Consider the following 17,984-nt stretch of genomic DNA (forward strand, 5'->3'; position numbering starts at 1 on the left):
TTCATGGACGGCCCATGAATAACCCACTCCAAATGGATTCAACGGAAATGGCAAAAGATTACTTGGTCCCTGCTACCAACCAGAATACAACGCAAAAATCAACAAAAAAAATGCAAAATATATGACCAGACTGGGGCACGATCCCAGGACCTTGTCCGTATTTTAACAAGTGTTAATTGTTAAGGACACGTGATAACCAACTACACCATCCGGCCGATTTTGTTGTAAGTATAATAGCTATTCAAAAACATAATCGAGCTTGCTAAAGCGTGGGGATGGGAGATGGGAAATATATGGATGTAGACCGTCCGAGCTCCCCGATATCACTTGAACGTGGGACCAGATAAGATTGCTGGTTGGAATCTTTTGAAACACCCATCATCATCCATTCGGTACCTGGACCAGCAACTGTTTTAAAAGATGTGTTGCCCTATTTTCAATATGATCTCAAGATGCTTCTAGTTCGTTTCAGTGGCCTCTCTTTTGGTGGTCTCTTGACAATTCGATGTCGTATGGATATGGTATGCCCAGAGACCCACAATGGTGCTCAAATGTGGGGATATCGCCATCGTTCAGGAACAACTGAACAGATAGGCCATGCCGAAGAAGCAGCTTTCGAGAACTTGGTAAACACTTGTATACCTCCCTCGTTGAGTGAGCACTTACTGGCTTGTATAGGGTTCGAATGCCAATAGCTCAAGCTCAAGGTACACGGGAAGAAACCGAATGTAGCCGTTATGTAGTCGTTGTGTGGTTGTCTCCTGGGTGACCGCTTCAGTAATATGACCGATAGCCTAATGGACAGAGTGAAGCATGATGGCAAGTATGCTCCAAAGTGTCATTCATGCTTATAACCAAAGCTTGATAATACGGATGATATGGTCTCATCTCATTTTACCACACATAGATCCGATGTATTGGTTGTTGTCATCTCGAAGTCGATATCAACACCTAAGAGCTAAGTACGCCCATGTCAATGATGCCACGTCTCGAGATTGTCAAGTACTGGCACATCAATGCAAGTATGCAGAGAACAATTGAAAGTAAATGATGGAAGAGGAATTGGACATCATGAATTGATGAAACTGATAAGATTAATTGAAGTCTGTTATTTGAATGTTTGAATCTCAATGATGAAATGGGAGAGAGCGTGTCTGTCGATTGGTGGTCTGTGCATGAAGCTAGTGGCAAGGTCTATCGATCAACCCAACGAGCTGACATGGCCGAGTAGATCTGAAGGAAGTAAAATACTAGAGACTAGCAAATATAAATATCAGATGGTGGTATTTCTATTACGATGAATGCCAGAATTTTCAAATGTTGTCAATATAAGTGTAAAATTAACAAGTATAAATTAATCTTCAAAGCTCATCAGTTCCTGTTCTAATTATCCCCAACGTTTGAAACAATTCTCATCAGCCATAATTCTTCATTTCTATCATTCCGCATCATGAATAGAAGCCTTAATTAAACACATAATTCACGCCCATTCAGTTCTCAGCACCCCAAGCAGGATATTCAGGTGCAGAAGTACCATCACACGAAAATTGTACCACATAAGGACTGGCAACCGTGTTACCATCCAAGATAGTAGTTCCATCAGGGGCGGTAACCGAGAAAGCAAAGAGACCAGGCCCATCACCATTTGCCCACAAGAATCTCATTGGATAGTATTCTCCTGCGACCAAATTGATTGTGAATTTTTGTGATGGATAAGTCAATGTTGCAATCAAATTAGCATTAGCACGGGTCCAACCGGAGTATGCATTAGCTCCAACCCAAAGGAAGAAAATGTCATCGGCTGATGTCGTGGAGAAGGTATATGTGCCAGTCATCTGAGCGAAGAGGTATCCGCGATTATCAATAACGAGATAGAAGTCGTTGAGCTTTTGGGTGCTACCATAAACAGAAACAGCAGTGTTTGTGTAAGTTGTGACGCTATAACTGACGGCAGTGGTATTGCCAGTGATCTTTGCAGGCTGCGTTTTATAAATGACGGGGTCAAAATTTGCGTATGTTCCGCCAGAGTTGATGATTTGGGGAGTTTCAGCAAAAGCTGCGAATTGTACGCCGATGTTGTTGCAGTTTACATCAGGTGTGGGTACCGTAACAATGATAGTACCTGGAATTGTGCCAGAGGGGGCTATAGTACTTGTGGCAGCTACGGATCCAGTGATGGTAGTAGTAACATCGCTCTGGACATATCCAACGAGGACTGTTCCTGAAGTAGGTCCGGCTGCGGGGACTGTAGAGGTGAAAGCTACACCATCAGTAGGAAGAAATGTGGTGGTTGTAACAGTGCCCACAGGAACTCCAATATTGACATCTCCACCAATAGTTGAAGTGTAAGCCGATTCTCCATTGTCGAGGTAAATAGTTGAAGTAACATACGGTGCCGGAGTTGCCACGATTACAGTTCCAGGCGTTGAGTTTACTGCGGAGATTGTGGAAGTATAAGCCGAGTCATAGGCTGATACAGTAGTGGTATAGGTAATGGTTGTAACTGATATAGCGTCCAAAATAGTACCGCCAATGGTTGAAGTATAAGCTTGCGATCCATCATCAAGGTAAGTCGTCGTAGTAACATAAGGAATTGGAGATCCAACAATGACAGTTCCAGCTGCAAGCAATTTAGCTGGGATAGTTGATGTATATCCCGTAGCATAAGCAGACAGAGCCTTAGTAGTCGTCACTGTTGGCTCCAAATATCCAATACCAATGATGAAATTTGTTGAACTAGCAGCCGAGGTGCTGGTGCTGGTAGTTCCCTTAGACGGAGTTCGTAACTCGACACTGACCTCACAATAACCAAGATAGCACTTTTCGACGGTAACGAGGCGTGGACATGTAGCGCAGCCAAAAAGAGTAAATACGGAAAATGGACAATATTCGTAAATCACTTCCGGTGCTGTCCATGGAATAGTTGTGGGTTTTGAGACAACCGTTGTGCTAGTTCCAATGCTGTAGGTTCCAGCTTTTGTACAGGTCAAAGTACCACTAGTCGAAGTCGTGGTAGCAGCATAAGTGACGACCTGGAAGAAGAATTAGCAATGAAAGGTAGCTTCGAGGCATTTTGAATTTACTTGAGTGCTTGCGGTAATAGTCGTGGCTCCATTGTATGCCGAAACAACACTCAAGACACTGGAAGTCTGACCAGGTACAGGAGAAGCGTTGATGGCCGAAAATGTGAGAGCAAACGCTGCTATACAAGAGCGCCAATTCTGAGAAAGAGACAACATGTTGTTTTACAATTGTATAATGGCAGAGCTATTTGCGCATTTAACCTCTGTAGTGGTAAGATAAAAGAAGAATGAGGTACCTGCTGAATTCTACATAGCAGACAAAGCTGGCGCCCTACTTATACTCCTGGATTCCATGATTGCATACGAGTGATTTCCAGTCGAAAATGCTGTATGCGCAAGCCAAAGTACCACCACATCTTCATAGTAGCTGATACAGCAGTCTAGGCCGTCGAAATGAGAAAAATTGAAGATATAATTCTGTTGTCCGAGCTCGAATATGGATAAGTTTGTCCTCCTAGACTCGGTCCAAAGATACACATGGGGATATGAGACTTTCGGAAGGATATTCAGAGTGCTGAAGTCTGATGCTGATGCTTTCAAAAAAGTGGAATTCTCCAATCGTCAGGATAGATACCCCTGGGGAATTCGAGGTCACTGCCCCGAAAATTATACCTTCGGAGGAGCTAGTCTGGAGCTAGGACTATTTAAAATGACCCATGTACTCAGCCCATTGACTTTTCCAGAACAGTTTCCCCATACTTGAACATAAAAGGGAATTTTGCCTCGGCAATGAACCATTTGCATGGGTAAAGAACCTCAAAATGGAATGTTCCTGGTGCGTGCCACACTCAGCTGAATTGGAATACACGTGTGGACCCACTGACCCTGAATGCATATTGAGTGGAAATCAATTTCGACAAAGCGAGTCAAAAAACGATGCAAAGAAAAGAGGTATAAACACGCGAAAATGGCAATAACTGGCAACAATTGGTTCCAGGCGCGGATTTACCGTCGAGGTTGCATCGATTAAGTACCGGAGAGGCCGATGAGGTTGAATCTAGTGATCTAGACTGTATGATAGAAGAAAGTGAAAGACACTATTTAACGTACGTATTGCCCAACTTGAACTTTCATGATTGGCTTTTTGTATTGTAGCCGCCAATCGCCGCAAGGTAGATTGATAAGATTGTTTGTGTTTTAACTGTCAACACTCTTTGGGACACAAAAACCACGAGGACTAGAAGCTCATCACTCCATTGAATCTCAAGGCTCATATGCAAATCAATTCAATCATCCTCCAGCAACAGTGCTAACATTGAGTCTTTTAGAACATGCAAATATCTACTCGTAGAGCAACAATGTTTGAAGAAAACTCCCCGTCCGTGCATAATACCCCGCCAGCCCGCGTGCAGCGAAAATGGTGACCAGGGTCTTTTGTTGGTTTCAATGTGTGATATGGATTAATTGAAAGATCAATTGGAAAAAAATGCTAAGATTTTAAAGGAAAAGGAGAAGTATCGGGTGTTTATTTGATGATTATTTTTATTTTGCGTACTTGTTAGAAGATGTTGGGCTACGAAATTGTCAAGTGGAAGAACTCGCTTACGGAGAGCGGGTAATTTCATCAACGCATTCACAAAAAAATTGAATTTTCATATTGAGCTAATAATATATTGTCAAACCACCATCATGCCTTCAACAAATGGAGCAAACAGCCTGCCCGGCTAGCTCAATCGGTAGAGCGTGTGACTCTTATCCATTGAAAGATGTTCTAGGTCAATCACAAGGTTGCGGGTTCGACCCCCGCGTTGGGCTCAATCCCCTACAAATCGCTTCTTTTGCATTTTTTTGCGAGTGTTGGTAGACAGTTGTTTTACTCGTTCAAATATCATCACCGATATCACTTTGAGCGAGAGGACATTCTTTTTTCGGTTTGCTATTCTCCATCCCCCCTAGTAGAAAGGAAGAAGGTACATGCAAGTCTCAGGATTCTTTTACTACTTTTAGTCATATGCAAGGGGAATGACGATACGTCCAAGAGGTAACATCAAACTTTCTACAGCCTAATCAAATTGGGGGACCTTGATGTTCTATTGGGTCTACGGTGTATGCACAATGTTGTGTTTCTATCTGTATCACTTTTGCTGCGGGTTTGTGAATGGATATCTGGGTAGATACCTGGATAGACACCTATCTAGATATCTAGACACATGCTGTCTAACCCCAGTGTCTAAACACTCGCGTTACATAAAACTATTAGGTACAGATTCCACCAAGAAAGCCTATTTTACATATGAAGTACTTTCTTTCCTTCTTTCCCCTCTTCTTTCCTCCCTTCCGCTCCCCTTACCGGGCAGTTGGCCCACGAATCAACCAGCAGCCCTCAAGCCGTGGTTTCACTATTGGCCCCAATCGAGATATCCAGCCAACGGCAGCATCTCACTCTCTTCTCTCCGTGAGTCGTACGGAGGGGAGCCTCCCATCTTTCCCTCCTTTCAATCCAGTGCCCAGTGATCCGTGCAGTATTGTGAATTGGCCCGCGTAGGCTAATCTAAATAGGGGAAGGTCGAATCGCTTATCTGCGGCTTCTATCGCGATAAGGGTCTTTCAAACCTTCCTCAAATACCAGCGATACCGGCAATCTGGGAATTTCCCCCTCTGCTCGAGTAAAAGTCTCCAACTCTCTGACGCTTCTGAAGGTGGAACCGTCCATTGCTCTTATGACATTATGACTTTGTATGACTTTATGATTACATGATAATTTCTATGATCTTCAAGCACATCTGATACAAATAATGCGGATGGGAGTCACATTGTTATCTCTCTTACTTCACTTGCGTCCTAACTCTCCCGTCTCCCGTACTCCGTCTCCACATCCTTTTCTTGTAAGTTATTTTCCTCCATAAGATTACAAAGGAGAGTTACGCCCTTCGTCTTGACACCGGTTGAACAGCTGTCTCAACCCTTGCAAACTACACTACATGCTCAACAACGGGAAGCCGCGTCAAGTATAAACTCACCGTATTTCTCTGTCTTTCCTCAAAGATTCTTCCAGTCTTTACCTCTGCTGCATCTCTCTCTCTTCCATCTACTTCCCTCCATACTCTTACACCTCAGATCGGGTCAGATAAGAGAAGATGGCTCCTCCAACTGCAATTGATATCGAGGGTGTAGTCGATACCGAATCTATCGTCCTTCCTGATCCATTGACTGTCAATGGAGTCTCTGCAAGAAGGGCAAAGGCTGGGAAATTTGTTGCAGGTGTCGCAGCATTCACTACTAGTGATCATTTCAAAAATCCCGTTGGTATATTCTATCCCAGAGAGATTGATCACCTCCTAATGAGTCACAGTCAACATGGAAACCAAAGGCCAAAAGATTTGATCGTAAGTCACTCTTCCAATCTATATATGCACATGCACTTAGACTAATTACTCATAGATCGTATCTCCCTCGAGAGTAGATCAAGAAAACCATCGAACTTAAAAGGCGCCGCTAAATACTTGGGTCCTGGAATGATCTCTCTGGGTGGAGGTTTGCCATGTCCCGACTATTTCCCAATCGAAGAAATATCCATCAAGGTTCCTACAGTACCTCATTTCTCGGAAGCACAAACAAAAGAGTCTGGAACCATCTTAACTGCTGGGAAATATGATGTCTCTGAGGGCAAGGGAGCATATGATCTATCTATCGCACTCAACTATGGGCAAGGTTCAGGATCTGCCCAGATGCTCCGATGGGTAACAGAGCATACCGAAATCGTTTGCAATCCACCTTATGCAGATTGGGGCTGTTCTCTTACTGTTGGAAGTACCTCAGCCTTGGAACAGACATATCGCATCTTCTGTGAAAGAGGTGACTTTGTGTTGTCTGAAGAATATACATTTGCTTCTGCTGTCGAGACTGCCGCTCCACTTGGTGTAAAATTCTTGGGTGTCAAAATGGATGCTGAAGGTCTCTTACCAGAAGCCTTGGATGAAATTTTGAGCAACTGGGATGAACAGGCAAGAGGGGCTAGAAAGCCATTTGTTCTTTACACTGTACCTTCCGGGCAAAACCCTACCGGTGCAACACAAGGTATCGAGAGGCGACATGCTATCTACAAGGTTGCCCAAAAGCACGATTTATACATCATAGAAGACGAACCCTACTACTTCCTTCAGATGCAACCATATACAGGGCCAGATGCTCCTGATGTCCCACCACCCGCCAACAATGATGAATTTTTGAAGGCTCTCATTCCAACCTACCTAAGCATTGATACTGATGGAAGAGTAATGCGAATGGATTCTTTCTCTAAAGTAATTGCACCTGGTACTAGAGTAGGATGGATCACTGCTTCCGAACAAATTGTCGAGAGGTTCATTAGATCTAACGAAAACTCCAACCAAAACCCAAGTGGAATCTCCCAAATGGTTCTTTACAAACTTCTTGATGAAAGCTGGGGACATGGTGGTTATCTTCAATGGTTGATCAACCTTCGATTGGAATACACTAAGCGCCGAAATGTTATTCTCGCCGCATGTGAAAAATACTTGCCCAAGGATATCGTAAGCTGGAACCCGCCATCTGCCGGCATGTTTGTAAGTATTTCATGAACCCAACATTGAAAGAAATTGACTAACGAATTTCAGCTCTGGCTCTCGGTAGATTGGCACAAACATCCAGCTGCCAAAACTAAGCCAATTGCAGATATCGAGCAAGAGATTTTCCTCTCCGGCATTGACCAAGGAGTTCTCATCTGTCCGGGTAGCTGGTTCACAGCCGAGAAAGATGGCTTTGTACCAGTAGATATGTTTTTCCGCGCCACATTTGCTGCTGCATCGGAGGAAAAGATGACGGAAGCTATTGAGAGATTCGGGGTAGCTGTTAGAAATAGTTTTGGCATTGAATAAAAGGGGATATTTTGATTGCATAGTTGCGAGGCGTTGATATCAAATCGGGTTAGACAATCTGTTGCGAGATAATGGTATGATTTTCAAACCAAGTTTTAGAGCCATGAAATTTTTCAAAAAGAACTAGTATTTTGTACAAAGTCTTGAGGCTTCCTCGAATCTAGATGATCCTGAACATGAAGTTCAGTCCACACGTCAAAATTATGACCCTTGGGCGGAGTGAATTTGTGATTTCTACCCCATTCTTTATTTTCCTGTGTGATATTCTATCTCTCAACTGTTACTCGCTCTCTTTTGAAGAGACAAAAGAGAACCTTGCATGACAGCCAACACTGTTCAGTGACGATTGAGAAAATCGAGAACGATAAATTTTTGAATCTTGCTGTCAAGTATAGCGTTCACTTGCAGCGTTATTTTAATTTCCCTCTCTTTTCTGTGCCTTTTCTTATACACGATTCTGCTTCTTGAGTGTTAGGGCCGAGTTTGTGTTAACTTATCGGTAGGATCTGACTTGACGGAAATACCATGAAGGCGTTGGGATCCTTGACCTCCTGATATTGTTGGTTGTGCGGAAGGAAGGGTGAATCAGTGAGCTTTTTATATTGTGCGGGGTGTCTTAATTATCTCATTATGATTAATAAGCTTAAATTTTATTTTTCTAATAAATACTATTTTACAAGTTATCAATTGTATTTAACAGGCAATTCTTTTCAGATATGCAACAAAACTTTCTTACGAGGCGGATTTCTACGTGTTTGTATTAGAAGGATACGGATGACGTAGCACCTACGATGGTAGGTCTTAAATGTCAAGTTGTATTCCATATAAAGAGCTAGCTATGTACGAGAAATAGTAAGCCTTAAATAGGAGCTACTGAAAGAGCTACTCTCTTTCGCATTCGCTTAGAGTTATAAGACAGTAGCCATTGAATTGGAGTCGTTCACTGCGTTAACACAGGACGATATGTTCTCACCCGCAAAGCCGAGAACAAAGGTACACTAGAGGCGCGAATATAAAATGAGATGCAGGAAAGTGGATATATTGGACAAGTTGTTGATAGATTGTTGGTTACATGTCAGATTACAACAGTTGTAGATTACCGGGGAGTCTGCCACACATTTATATCACACTTCGTCGAAGTCAGTCTCTCGAAATTATTACTCTTTCTCTCTTCATATCATCATGTATCAATCATCGCAGCTCTCTTGGCGCATCCTCGCGGCTCCGATCTTAGGTTTCCTTTCCATTACCACTGCGATATCTACCCCCGAAGTCATTTTCTCGGAATCTCAAGTAACCTATCGGGGAATTCTCTCAAACAAAGTCGAACACTTTCACAATGTGAAATACGCCGCCGATACATCCGGACCTAATCGTTTCGCACCTCCAAAGTCATTTACACCCCCTCCTGGTACCATCATAGATGCTTCTCTACCCGGTCCAGCATGCCCTCAAATTAAAGATCCTATGCCACCTTTCTTCTCTGCAGTCAAAGAAATCAGTGAAGATTGTTTGCACCTCCACATTGCTCGACCAAGCGGATTAAACCTAAACTCAAATAGCAATCTACCAGTTGTTGTATACAACGCTGAAGGAGGAGTCATCAAAGGATCCAACCACGATGACCACATCTCGCCCGACAAACTAATCTCACTATCCGTCGACGATGGAAATCCTATAGTCTTTGTAGCTTTGAACTCCCGCCTCAGTATCTTCGGATTCCCACGACTACCTCTATTAAAAGAGGAGAAGTCTCTCAATCTTGGCATGCGCGATCAACGTGCGGCGTTTGAATGGGTGAGAGATCATATACAAGAATTCGGCGGTGATCCAAATCGTATTACAGCCTATGGTTTGAGTGCTGGAGGTACTATGACCTCACTTCAAGTAATGGCATATGGCGGCCAGAAAAGTGTACCTTTTCAGCAAGCATGGGTCATGTCTGGACCACCTGGCACTTCTTTAAATATGACTAGTGATGTGACTGAGCATCATACCAGAGCTGTCGCAGATAAAGTTGGTTGTGGAGGACTTGTGGATTCGGAGATTCTTTCATGCTTGCAGGATATCCCAATGCAAGATCTCATTGATTCCGCAATGGAGTATTCCGTGTCAAATCATCCGCCCTCCGGTCTCTTTACCTTTATTCCTTCGGTTGATGATGACTTCTTACCTGATCGTTACTCGACTATGATGCGTGAGGGTAGTTTTGTAAAAGGTAAGTTATATGAAATTCCCGTCAACAACTACGAGACAGCAAGTATTCTAACACATTCTAGGCATTGATATGGTATTTGGATGGACTCAAGATGATGGTGCTATGAACGTTGGCCCTGGACATCTCATTCAATCCGAGGAAGACATGATAACCTCCATTAAATCATTCATACATGCCATGACTACAGAACAATATGCAAAATTATTTGATCTATACTCGGCCTCAGACTTTGAAGAAGAGCTGAACAATTACGTATTACAAAAAGACTCCGAAGATCCCGATATTTCAGTCCATTATTTTCGAGTTTCTCGCATCTTGAGAGACATACTTTTCACCTGTTCCTCGATCGATTTTGGGTACCACATGGTTAAATGGACACAGCAAACGATAGATCCTGCATTCACGGGAGTAAGAATTTATGACTTAAACCAGAGTGCTTTGACTCCGCTATGGAAAGGCGCCGGGATGCCTTATGTCAAAGTATCTCACGGATCTGACAACAACTATTTATTTAACGGTGTATTTCCCGAAGGTCAACTTACCGAAGAAGACAACGAGATGTCAGAGATGATGGCTAGGAGTCTTGTCAATTTTGCTCATACTGGGAACCCAATTAGCCAAACTATATCACGAAAACAATTTGACGAATGGCCGGAATCGTATGATAAGATCGAGACAGAAAATACACCACTCGAGAGCTTTAAGATCCAGGTCATTGGGGGACCCCTCGGTACAGGACCTGTTATCTTGACCGATGGAGATGATCAAGATGGTAATGAGCGGAAACTAGAAAACGAGAATATTGGGATATGGCAGCAAGTCTTGTCTGGCGCAGATGAGTTTGGATCGATGGGCTCTAGGGAGAACTCCGAAAGGAAGAGATTGATTGAGCAAGAAAAGTTGTTTCAACGATGCAAATATATCAATAGCTTGGCAGACACACTCGATGTATGAGTATCTCACCATTGAGACATCCACAGCTTAACCATAAGTGGCGCAAAAAGTACGACGATGATTAATGAGTGATGGCATTGTTGGAAACCTTGAGATTATATGGAGCACTTGATCGCTGATGACAAGATATTCCCAATAAACGACAGAAAGTATTTAACATGACAATTCTTCCAGTAAACTTGGTCATGAATATTCACTGGAAAACGTAGCATAGATAGACACACATTAAAATTGCAATTTCCGCAATTCACACAGCGTTGCGTAATGAAAATCTCCAGAAAAGACAAAACGTCGAGTGTTCCGTTGGATTCAGCATATTCGTTGGGATGTGTGAATTTGATACCCAGTAGTTTAGATCGTATCCCTCTCTCTCATACATTTCCCTTGACAGGTCTAGTACTACCTACAACCAGCCACTAGAATCCGTCTGATTCAATCACTCAATCACTCCCACTATTGAACTATATCTCAGTCTTCTCACCCTCATCCTCTCACTCTCATCCCAATCTCCATACTTCCATCCTCCATACACCCCCCAGCAAGCAAACTACATAAATTCGTCTCAACAGCCTTCGCTAAACCTTGTTGCTGCACTGCTACCGCTGTATCGCACAGTATGACAAAATCCAAAGACATTCACCCCAGCCGAATATTTATACTCTTACTTCATTCATATCACTTCAAATCCAGCGATGTTGACCTCTCCTTCCCTTATATATCATATCATCTTGTTCTGCAATACCCATTCTGCATAAACTCTAACATTATGATCAAGCCCTGAATCTGCTGGAAACTGGAAAGAATAGGCTTATACTGCACGGGTAGATTTGCAAATTCGGACATAGTAAATATATCAGCACTACTATTAGGACGACAAGTGAAGTGAGACTATGGAGTGTTTGTGTGTGTGAGGAATAAATAAAATCTCGAATATCGCGTGTAATAGAATGATTGTGACGAGACACTCGGCTCATTATTCATTTGTTATGTGCAATTTATTCCTTTTGATACTCATGTCACATGAACTTCAGTTTATTGTAAGAATAGATAAAATAATCATGTTTCTCATCTTTACATCATGAATTGAGTTGAGATGAGCATTTTCATCAACATTCGTTTCGCTTGGCTATTTCTCCGAGCAGCTAAGAAAGCAATTAACGCCAGACCATCATTACCATAGACATAATCTTTACTATCCTAAATCTTTTCTTTCACAGTTTCGCTTTGCCTTTCCAAAAATCCCACGTGTACACCCTGTCCAGGCTGTAAAACAATATCCGCTTTCAAATGCGGGTTTCCTCCATCAATTTCATGCATAAATCCCTCTAGCCCATCAAAGTTTTGCAAGAGTCTAACAATCGTGTAACCCATTTCAGTGAGTGCAAATTGTTGACCAATACAAATTCGAGGACCACCGTTGAAAGGAATGTATTGCCAAGGTTTAGGCTGCCATGTGAACCAGCGGTCGGGATTGAAGGACATGACGTCTGGAGTAAGATCATCGCGGCGCTGCATAATGAGAGTGGAGTAACCAATTGGAGTGTCTTTGAGGATTCCCATAGGAGAGAGGCCATCTGGCCCGCCACCGACGGGTAGTGTGGTATCTTTGAGAGCGAGACGGACATTGAAGGGAACGACGGGGTAAAGACGAAGGGTTTCGTGCATAACATTCTGCAGCTGTAAGTAAGGGGGTTGTGTTGTAATGAGTAAAGGACGTACCTGTAGATATTTCATATCTTTTAGATGTTGATAAGTTGGGGCTTCCACTAGACCAACTTTCGAGATGATTTCCTCGCGCAATTTCCTGAAAACTTCAGGATGACGAGCTAGTTCGTAGAATGTCCATGAGAGAGTGGAAGCTGTTGTATCGCGACCGGCAAGCAAGACTGCTACGAGTTGATCTCGAAGTACATTTCTGTCACGGGTATAGGATGCTAATGCATGGAGAAATGTATATCCCTCCTCTGTTTTCGTTTTGGTTGCTAGCTCATCGGGAGAAAGTCGAAGCGTGTCATCGATGAAGGGGTTAACAAATTCGTTTATAACCTTGAGACCTTTGTAGAATGATTTTCTCGGAACTAGCCCATTCAAAGGTCTAATTATAACATTAGGGGCCATTCAAAAAAACAAGCAAAAAACAGAAGATGACAGGAATACATACCCAGCTCTCGCGATAATACTCTGTACCCGTTGAACCTCTGCGAAAGCATCTGCGAATTCTCCCGGTTTCTCCAAACTCTCCACACTGCGCCCTAGCAAAAAGTCCGTCGCAGCATCTAGAGTATATCTGAAGAACAAATCACTAATGTCAATCTCCCGACCCTGACTGCCATCCCATTTTCTGCCTTCTTCTTTAATCTTCTGGATTAAAATCTGCATGTGTCTCTCGAAAGTATCCAAATCACTAACTCGATCCTTGATAAATTGTGGACGTATCAATTGACGAGAATCGTGCCATTGGTCAAGATCTGTCGTGAAGATACTGTCACCAAGGAAATCTTTCCAATCGCTATGAAATGGCTCCCCCTTGCCATAATCTGTGAATTGAGTCGCGAGTATAGCTTTAATGTTTTCTGGTTCCGCAGTGAAAAGTGTGCGTTGTCCTCCTGGATTTGCCTCTACTGTATATCGTACGTCTTTGTAACCGGAGAAAAATGCCATCCAAGCCTCGAGGTTTTTGTCATGCATGCCATAGTTGACCGAACGCGCAATGAGGTCGAGATCTGAAGATCATTAGCAAGCTTCTTCGCAAAAGCAAATTGTAGTCCTAATCTGTACCGAAAGGAATCCATGTTTTCGCTCTTCTGGTATGTCCACCCAGTGATTTAATCTTGAGCTCTCTCTGAACGAACTGTGTGACTTTAAACAAGACGAAAATCACGACAAAGGGTATGATGAGAGCTTTGATTGGTATGCTTTCCAACATGATGCTGGATCTGTTTTAATATATGTATGTATCAATGGGTTGGCTCATGTATGGGAGTGATAAGTGATGAATGGACGAATAAATAGATGAATAGATGAATAGATGAATGGGTATCATCCAGAATCAAGAGAAAGACGGCTTATATAACAAAGTCTGAAACCCGAAGTTGTTTTCAATTATACTTATCATATTTGCACGGATTGTCGTCTTTGTTATACCTCTGGCCGTGAGGAACCGGATGAATTATTAGACCTTGTCGCAATCTTGAAGTTCCGTCCATAACCTTACCGGCAGGTGGGGATTTCTCGAGGAACGACAAGAAGGACAAGACAAGGAGGGGCGTCCCTTGTGATCTTTGCCTTTGCTCGAATGGGAAATGATGGCTCAAAGACTTCCTTGGTCACTTCCACGGACACGCGTGTGTGCTCTGTACACTGGAGTGTTTCACAGGAGGAGGAAGGGAAACGTTGAAGGCTTGAAAGAAGAGGACCGAGGCTCCACATGTGAAAGAGACAAGATTAGTTAACAAATCCGGGGTAAGATTTGATTCCGTTTCCACATTTATCATGAAGAATACGATGTCGCGAATCAAATAATCGTCTGTGGATTATTAATAGAAGTTCTGTTTCATACATACGTACATGTATGCATACCGAGTTACGTACGTACTGGGCAAACGAGTCGGTTGGGGTCGGGAGGAGCTGGTGGGGCTGACGGGAGCGTCAAGTCTATATAATGGAGAAATCCATGGAGGAGTTGATGTACTGTAAACACCACTCGCTCACTACATATCAGGTACCAGGTGGATGTCCAAGGCATTTTTATGTTCAGATGACCTGCTTGATTGATAGTCCACAGTTGATATCAAAAATCTACCTAGATACCTACACTCTCGAAGTAAAAATTTCACATACTCATTGACACAGGCAAATAGACACACCATTGGTTAAATCTTCGTCGTTGTGTAAGTCCCTATTAAAATCTAATCTATGTACATGTGGAAAGTAAGTCTAAATAGAGGTATAAATGTAGTGTTAATATCCGGTGCCCCCAAAAAACTCCCTTCCCAAATGCGATTCCGCCGATATCCATAGCTTCAGATTGATTATCCCAAATTCCCAACCTACAATGCGCATGTTGTCGAGTTGAGTTGTGTGCAGTAAATCATTTGTACAGGTCCTGATCTGATTCCCAAAGATCTCAAGTGTTCATTGAATTCTGGCAATCTGCTGCCTGCGTCGATTTGACTTCTGTTCTGTCCAGTGACTGGATCCTTGGCGCCTGACCACAATACTTCTGCGGCGGCAGCTCCTCTTGGCCATACCATATCGTCAAGGTTGATTGGATCGGTTTGCTCAGACCAAATGTGAAATTCTCCGCCAACAACCAAATGAGTTGAGTTTTCGGGTACCCCAGCGAGAGGATCGTAGGAGTAGACTAAGCGCCAACTCTTGGTAGGCGAACAATAATCATTGTAGGGGAAGTATTTCTCAGAGGATGCACCTGGCTCAAAATTGAGCCACTGTCCTTTGCCACAGTCGAGATACTAGAAGTGTGTTAGTACGTGAATCAATTATTCGGATGGATTGTAATGATACGTACCCAGAAGTTATAATTGCCAGCAATAGCTTTATGTCCAGCCGCGACAATTTGAGCGACAGAGGCATCACTGAGCCATGATTGAACGAGAACATCAGATCCCAAAGTGAGGTTCCATGTTGTGATCATTTCTTCCCAGACCATTGGGGTAAGTCCGGCAGCTCTGACTTGTTTGTGGTTTCTGTCCACGAATGCTTGGATTAATGGTGTGAGAACGGCGGTATCATTCGATTGAACAGTGGGGTCCAACAAATAAGTATTAACATTAACTTCATCTCCACCGGTATGGAAGTATGACGAGTATGGAGAGACTCTAGGAAGAAGATCATCAAACAATTTCTCAAGGAATGCTGGTACGGCTGAATCATTGAGTCTCAATGATCCACAAGGAGGTTCAGCACAGTAAGTATCCCAAGGTTCGGCGAACAAGGCTGCCATGAGCTCAGGGTGAGAATATCCAATGGAGCTTGTGTGACCAGGCATATCAATCTCCAAGATAACTTCGATACCAAGCTCAACGCCATACTCTTGAATTTCCTTAAGGTCTGCGGGGGTATAGGATAATCCGGTCGCATAAGCACCCAACTTTGACAATTCGGGAAGTGCTGGGATATCCAAAGGCCACGACTGAGCATCGGTGATGTGTAAATGAATGACACTGCATTTAGTGTAATGCATTGCTAACATTGTCCTCTTGATATCCTCAACAGGATACCAGTTTCGGGATATATCCATATTGAGTCCACGGTGTGCAAATTTTGGCGCATCGTAAATTGTCACGGGAGCTAATTTTGTGTAGACGCCAGCTTTAGCAACAGAATGTGTGTAGAAGAGTTGTGTGAACGTGGTCAGTGCATGAAGGATGCCAATAGATGAGGGAGCGCTGATAGAGGCCTTTCCATCAGTAGTGATTGTGAGGTTGTATGACTCGTCAACCTGACCGTCCGTAGGCTTGAATGTGGAGGAGTTATCTTGTCCGGTCTGGGTGATGAGAATCTCGCTGATATAGCTCTTGTTTGAGGTGGCCGATGGCTCAACTAAGGGCAGGGCATTTCGTGGATATAATTTCCATGGTGTCAAACCTTGGTGGAAGATCTTGTTCATAGCTCGAGTTACGGCCTTAGAAACAATCGTCTTGCTAGTTGTTATATTTCCAGTTCCACTACTAGAATATCCTGTAGACTGTACAGCGAGCAATTTCTCAGTATTCATAACATAAAATTTTGGAAGGAATGATCGTACAGCACCGCCATCATAAGTAACCTTAACGTTCTTATCCAACCACAAAACACCAGTACCATTTGTATACGAAACAGGTTGAGGCCAAATAGCCAACGCAGAGGAGACCAAAGCAGATATTAGAAAGGTAGAAGACCGCATTATGAAAAGTGCCAATGTAGTGTTGTATGTGTAAAATAGATGTCACGAAAGGAGTGGGAATGAAATAAACAGATGGGGGTGTGTAAACTATATAGCTTCATGAATAGGAGCATATCAAATCAAGTGCTCTGGCCAATCACTTAATTGATGTGCAGCCGTGTGGCTCAGGATCAACGAATGTTTTGCAGTATTGGCTGTGGTAGATTCACCAGGATTCAGGAGTGCCGCAGGAATATGAACCCAGTGATTGGGCTGCGCAAATCTCAGAATAGAGTTGAAAGCAATCAAATTAATTTTTCCCAGGGCTTGGTTATGACGATAAATGAATATGCAGGTAGCCAAATCTGATGTTCCGACTGGCTGTCCTGTTGTAGTAATAATTGTCACTTGGTGCGGAGAAGTCTATGCGAGACTACAAATCCAGCGGTCGTAACGTTACGACAAACGCCCCCAAAAGCCGGCGAGGAAAAGTACGACGTGATGGAGCACCTTTGACTGTAGGTAGCAGCAGGGGAGTAGCAGTTTAAACTAACAGGATGCCCGATTCATCTGTTATCTGATCACGTCGCCCGCTCGTTCGGATTGATGCATCTGCGTGGGAGAGCAGATTTGGGTGGGCGTGAGAGGGACAGAGACCGGACTCCGGAGAAGTAACATAGAGCGAACGACAAAGTAAAGCTCGCACGCGTGTGAGTGGATATGCTTGGATATGGGTGGATATCAAGAAGGATGTGTCTGGTAGCGATGGATTTGAGGATGGATCTATGGATCTGTGGATCTAGGTCGGGGGGTTGAGAATTTTATTAAGGTTGTGAATCTTATGATATTGAGATTGTGATGGACATACGGGGAAGGGATAAAGCCAAATCTGCTTACTCAGAACTCAGAAGCTCGCAATTTACGCCATACACAGCATATCATTGGTAGGCCAAGGGATGCGAAGAAAATGCACAATATACCTGGCACTCAGTCATGAATGGCCCAGGAAT

The 17,984-nt window shown here is 43.2% G+C and overlaps 5 protein-coding genes across 6 annotated transcripts; 2 read left to right on the plus strand and 3 right to left on the minus strand.

The window, feature by feature from the left end:
* Positions 1–1,321: 1,321 nt before the first annotated feature.
* Positions 1,322–3,330, minus strand: BCIN_07g04770 (hypothetical protein). Its single transcript, XM_001554033.2, has 2 exons — positions 3,084–3,330; positions 1,322–3,032 (listed from the first exon to the last, which is right to left on the minus strand). The coding sequence occupies exons 1-2, from the start codon at positions 3,237–3,239 to the stop codon at positions 1,491–1,493; spliced, it is 1,698 nt and encodes a 565-aa protein (XP_001554083.1). The 5' UTR covers positions 3,240–3,330; the 3' UTR covers positions 1,322–1,490.
* Positions 3,331–5,687: 2,357 nt separating this feature from the next.
* Bcaro8 lies at positions 5,688–8,104 on the plus strand. Its single transcript, XM_024694096.1, has 4 exons — positions 5,688–6,325; positions 6,376–6,409; positions 6,465–7,606; positions 7,658–8,104. The coding sequence occupies exons 1-4, from the start codon at positions 6,161–6,163 to the stop codon at positions 7,916–7,918; spliced, it is 1,602 nt and encodes a 533-aa protein (XP_024549885.1). The 5' UTR covers positions 5,688–6,160; the 3' UTR covers positions 7,919–8,104.
* Positions 8,105–8,832: 728 nt separating this feature from the next.
* Positions 8,833–11,367, plus strand: BCIN_07g04790 (hypothetical protein). Its single transcript, XM_001554031.2, has 2 exons — positions 8,833–10,136; positions 10,198–11,367. Exons 1-2 carry the CDS (start codon positions 9,101–9,103, stop codon positions 11,088–11,090), a joined length of 1,929 nt encoding a protein of 642 aa, XP_001554081.1. The 5' UTR covers positions 8,833–9,100; the 3' UTR covers positions 11,091–11,367.
* Positions 11,368–12,044: 677 nt separating this feature from the next.
* On the minus strand, positions 12,045–14,614 carry BCIN_07g04800 (hypothetical protein). Its single transcript, XM_024694097.1, has 4 exons — positions 13,869–14,614; positions 13,252–13,813; positions 12,810–13,185; positions 12,045–12,761 (listed from the first exon to the last, which is right to left on the minus strand). Exons 1-4 carry the CDS (start codon positions 14,014–14,016, stop codon positions 12,288–12,290), a joined length of 1,560 nt encoding a protein of 519 aa, XP_024549886.1. The 5' UTR covers positions 14,017–14,614; the 3' UTR covers positions 12,045–12,287.
* A 345-nt stretch (positions 14,615–14,959) lies between these two features.
* Positions 14,960–17,501, minus strand: BCIN_07g04810 (hypothetical protein). 2 transcript variants are annotated; one of them, XM_024694098.1, is made up of 3 exons: positions 16,858–17,501; positions 15,619–16,797; positions 14,960–15,562 (listed from the first exon to the last, which is right to left on the minus strand). In XM_024694098.1, the coding sequence occupies exons 1-3, from the start codon at positions 16,993–16,995 to the stop codon at positions 15,140–15,142; spliced, it is 1,740 nt and encodes a 579-aa protein (XP_024549887.1). In that variant the 5' UTR covers positions 16,996–17,501; the 3' UTR covers positions 14,960–15,139. The 2 variants fall into 2 exon arrangements, with proteins under 2 accessions (XP_024549887.1, XP_001554078.1); XM_001554028.2 differs by having other exon boundaries at positions 15,619–17,501.
* Positions 17,502–17,984: the final 483 nt, after the last annotated feature.

Source organism: Botrytis cinerea, chromosome 7 (assembly GCF_000143535.2).
Source record: "Botrytis cinerea B05.10 chromosome 7, complete sequence".
Classification (NCBI taxonomy): Eukaryota; Fungi; Ascomycota; class Leotiomycetes; order Helotiales; family Sclerotiniaceae; genus Botrytis; species Botrytis cinerea.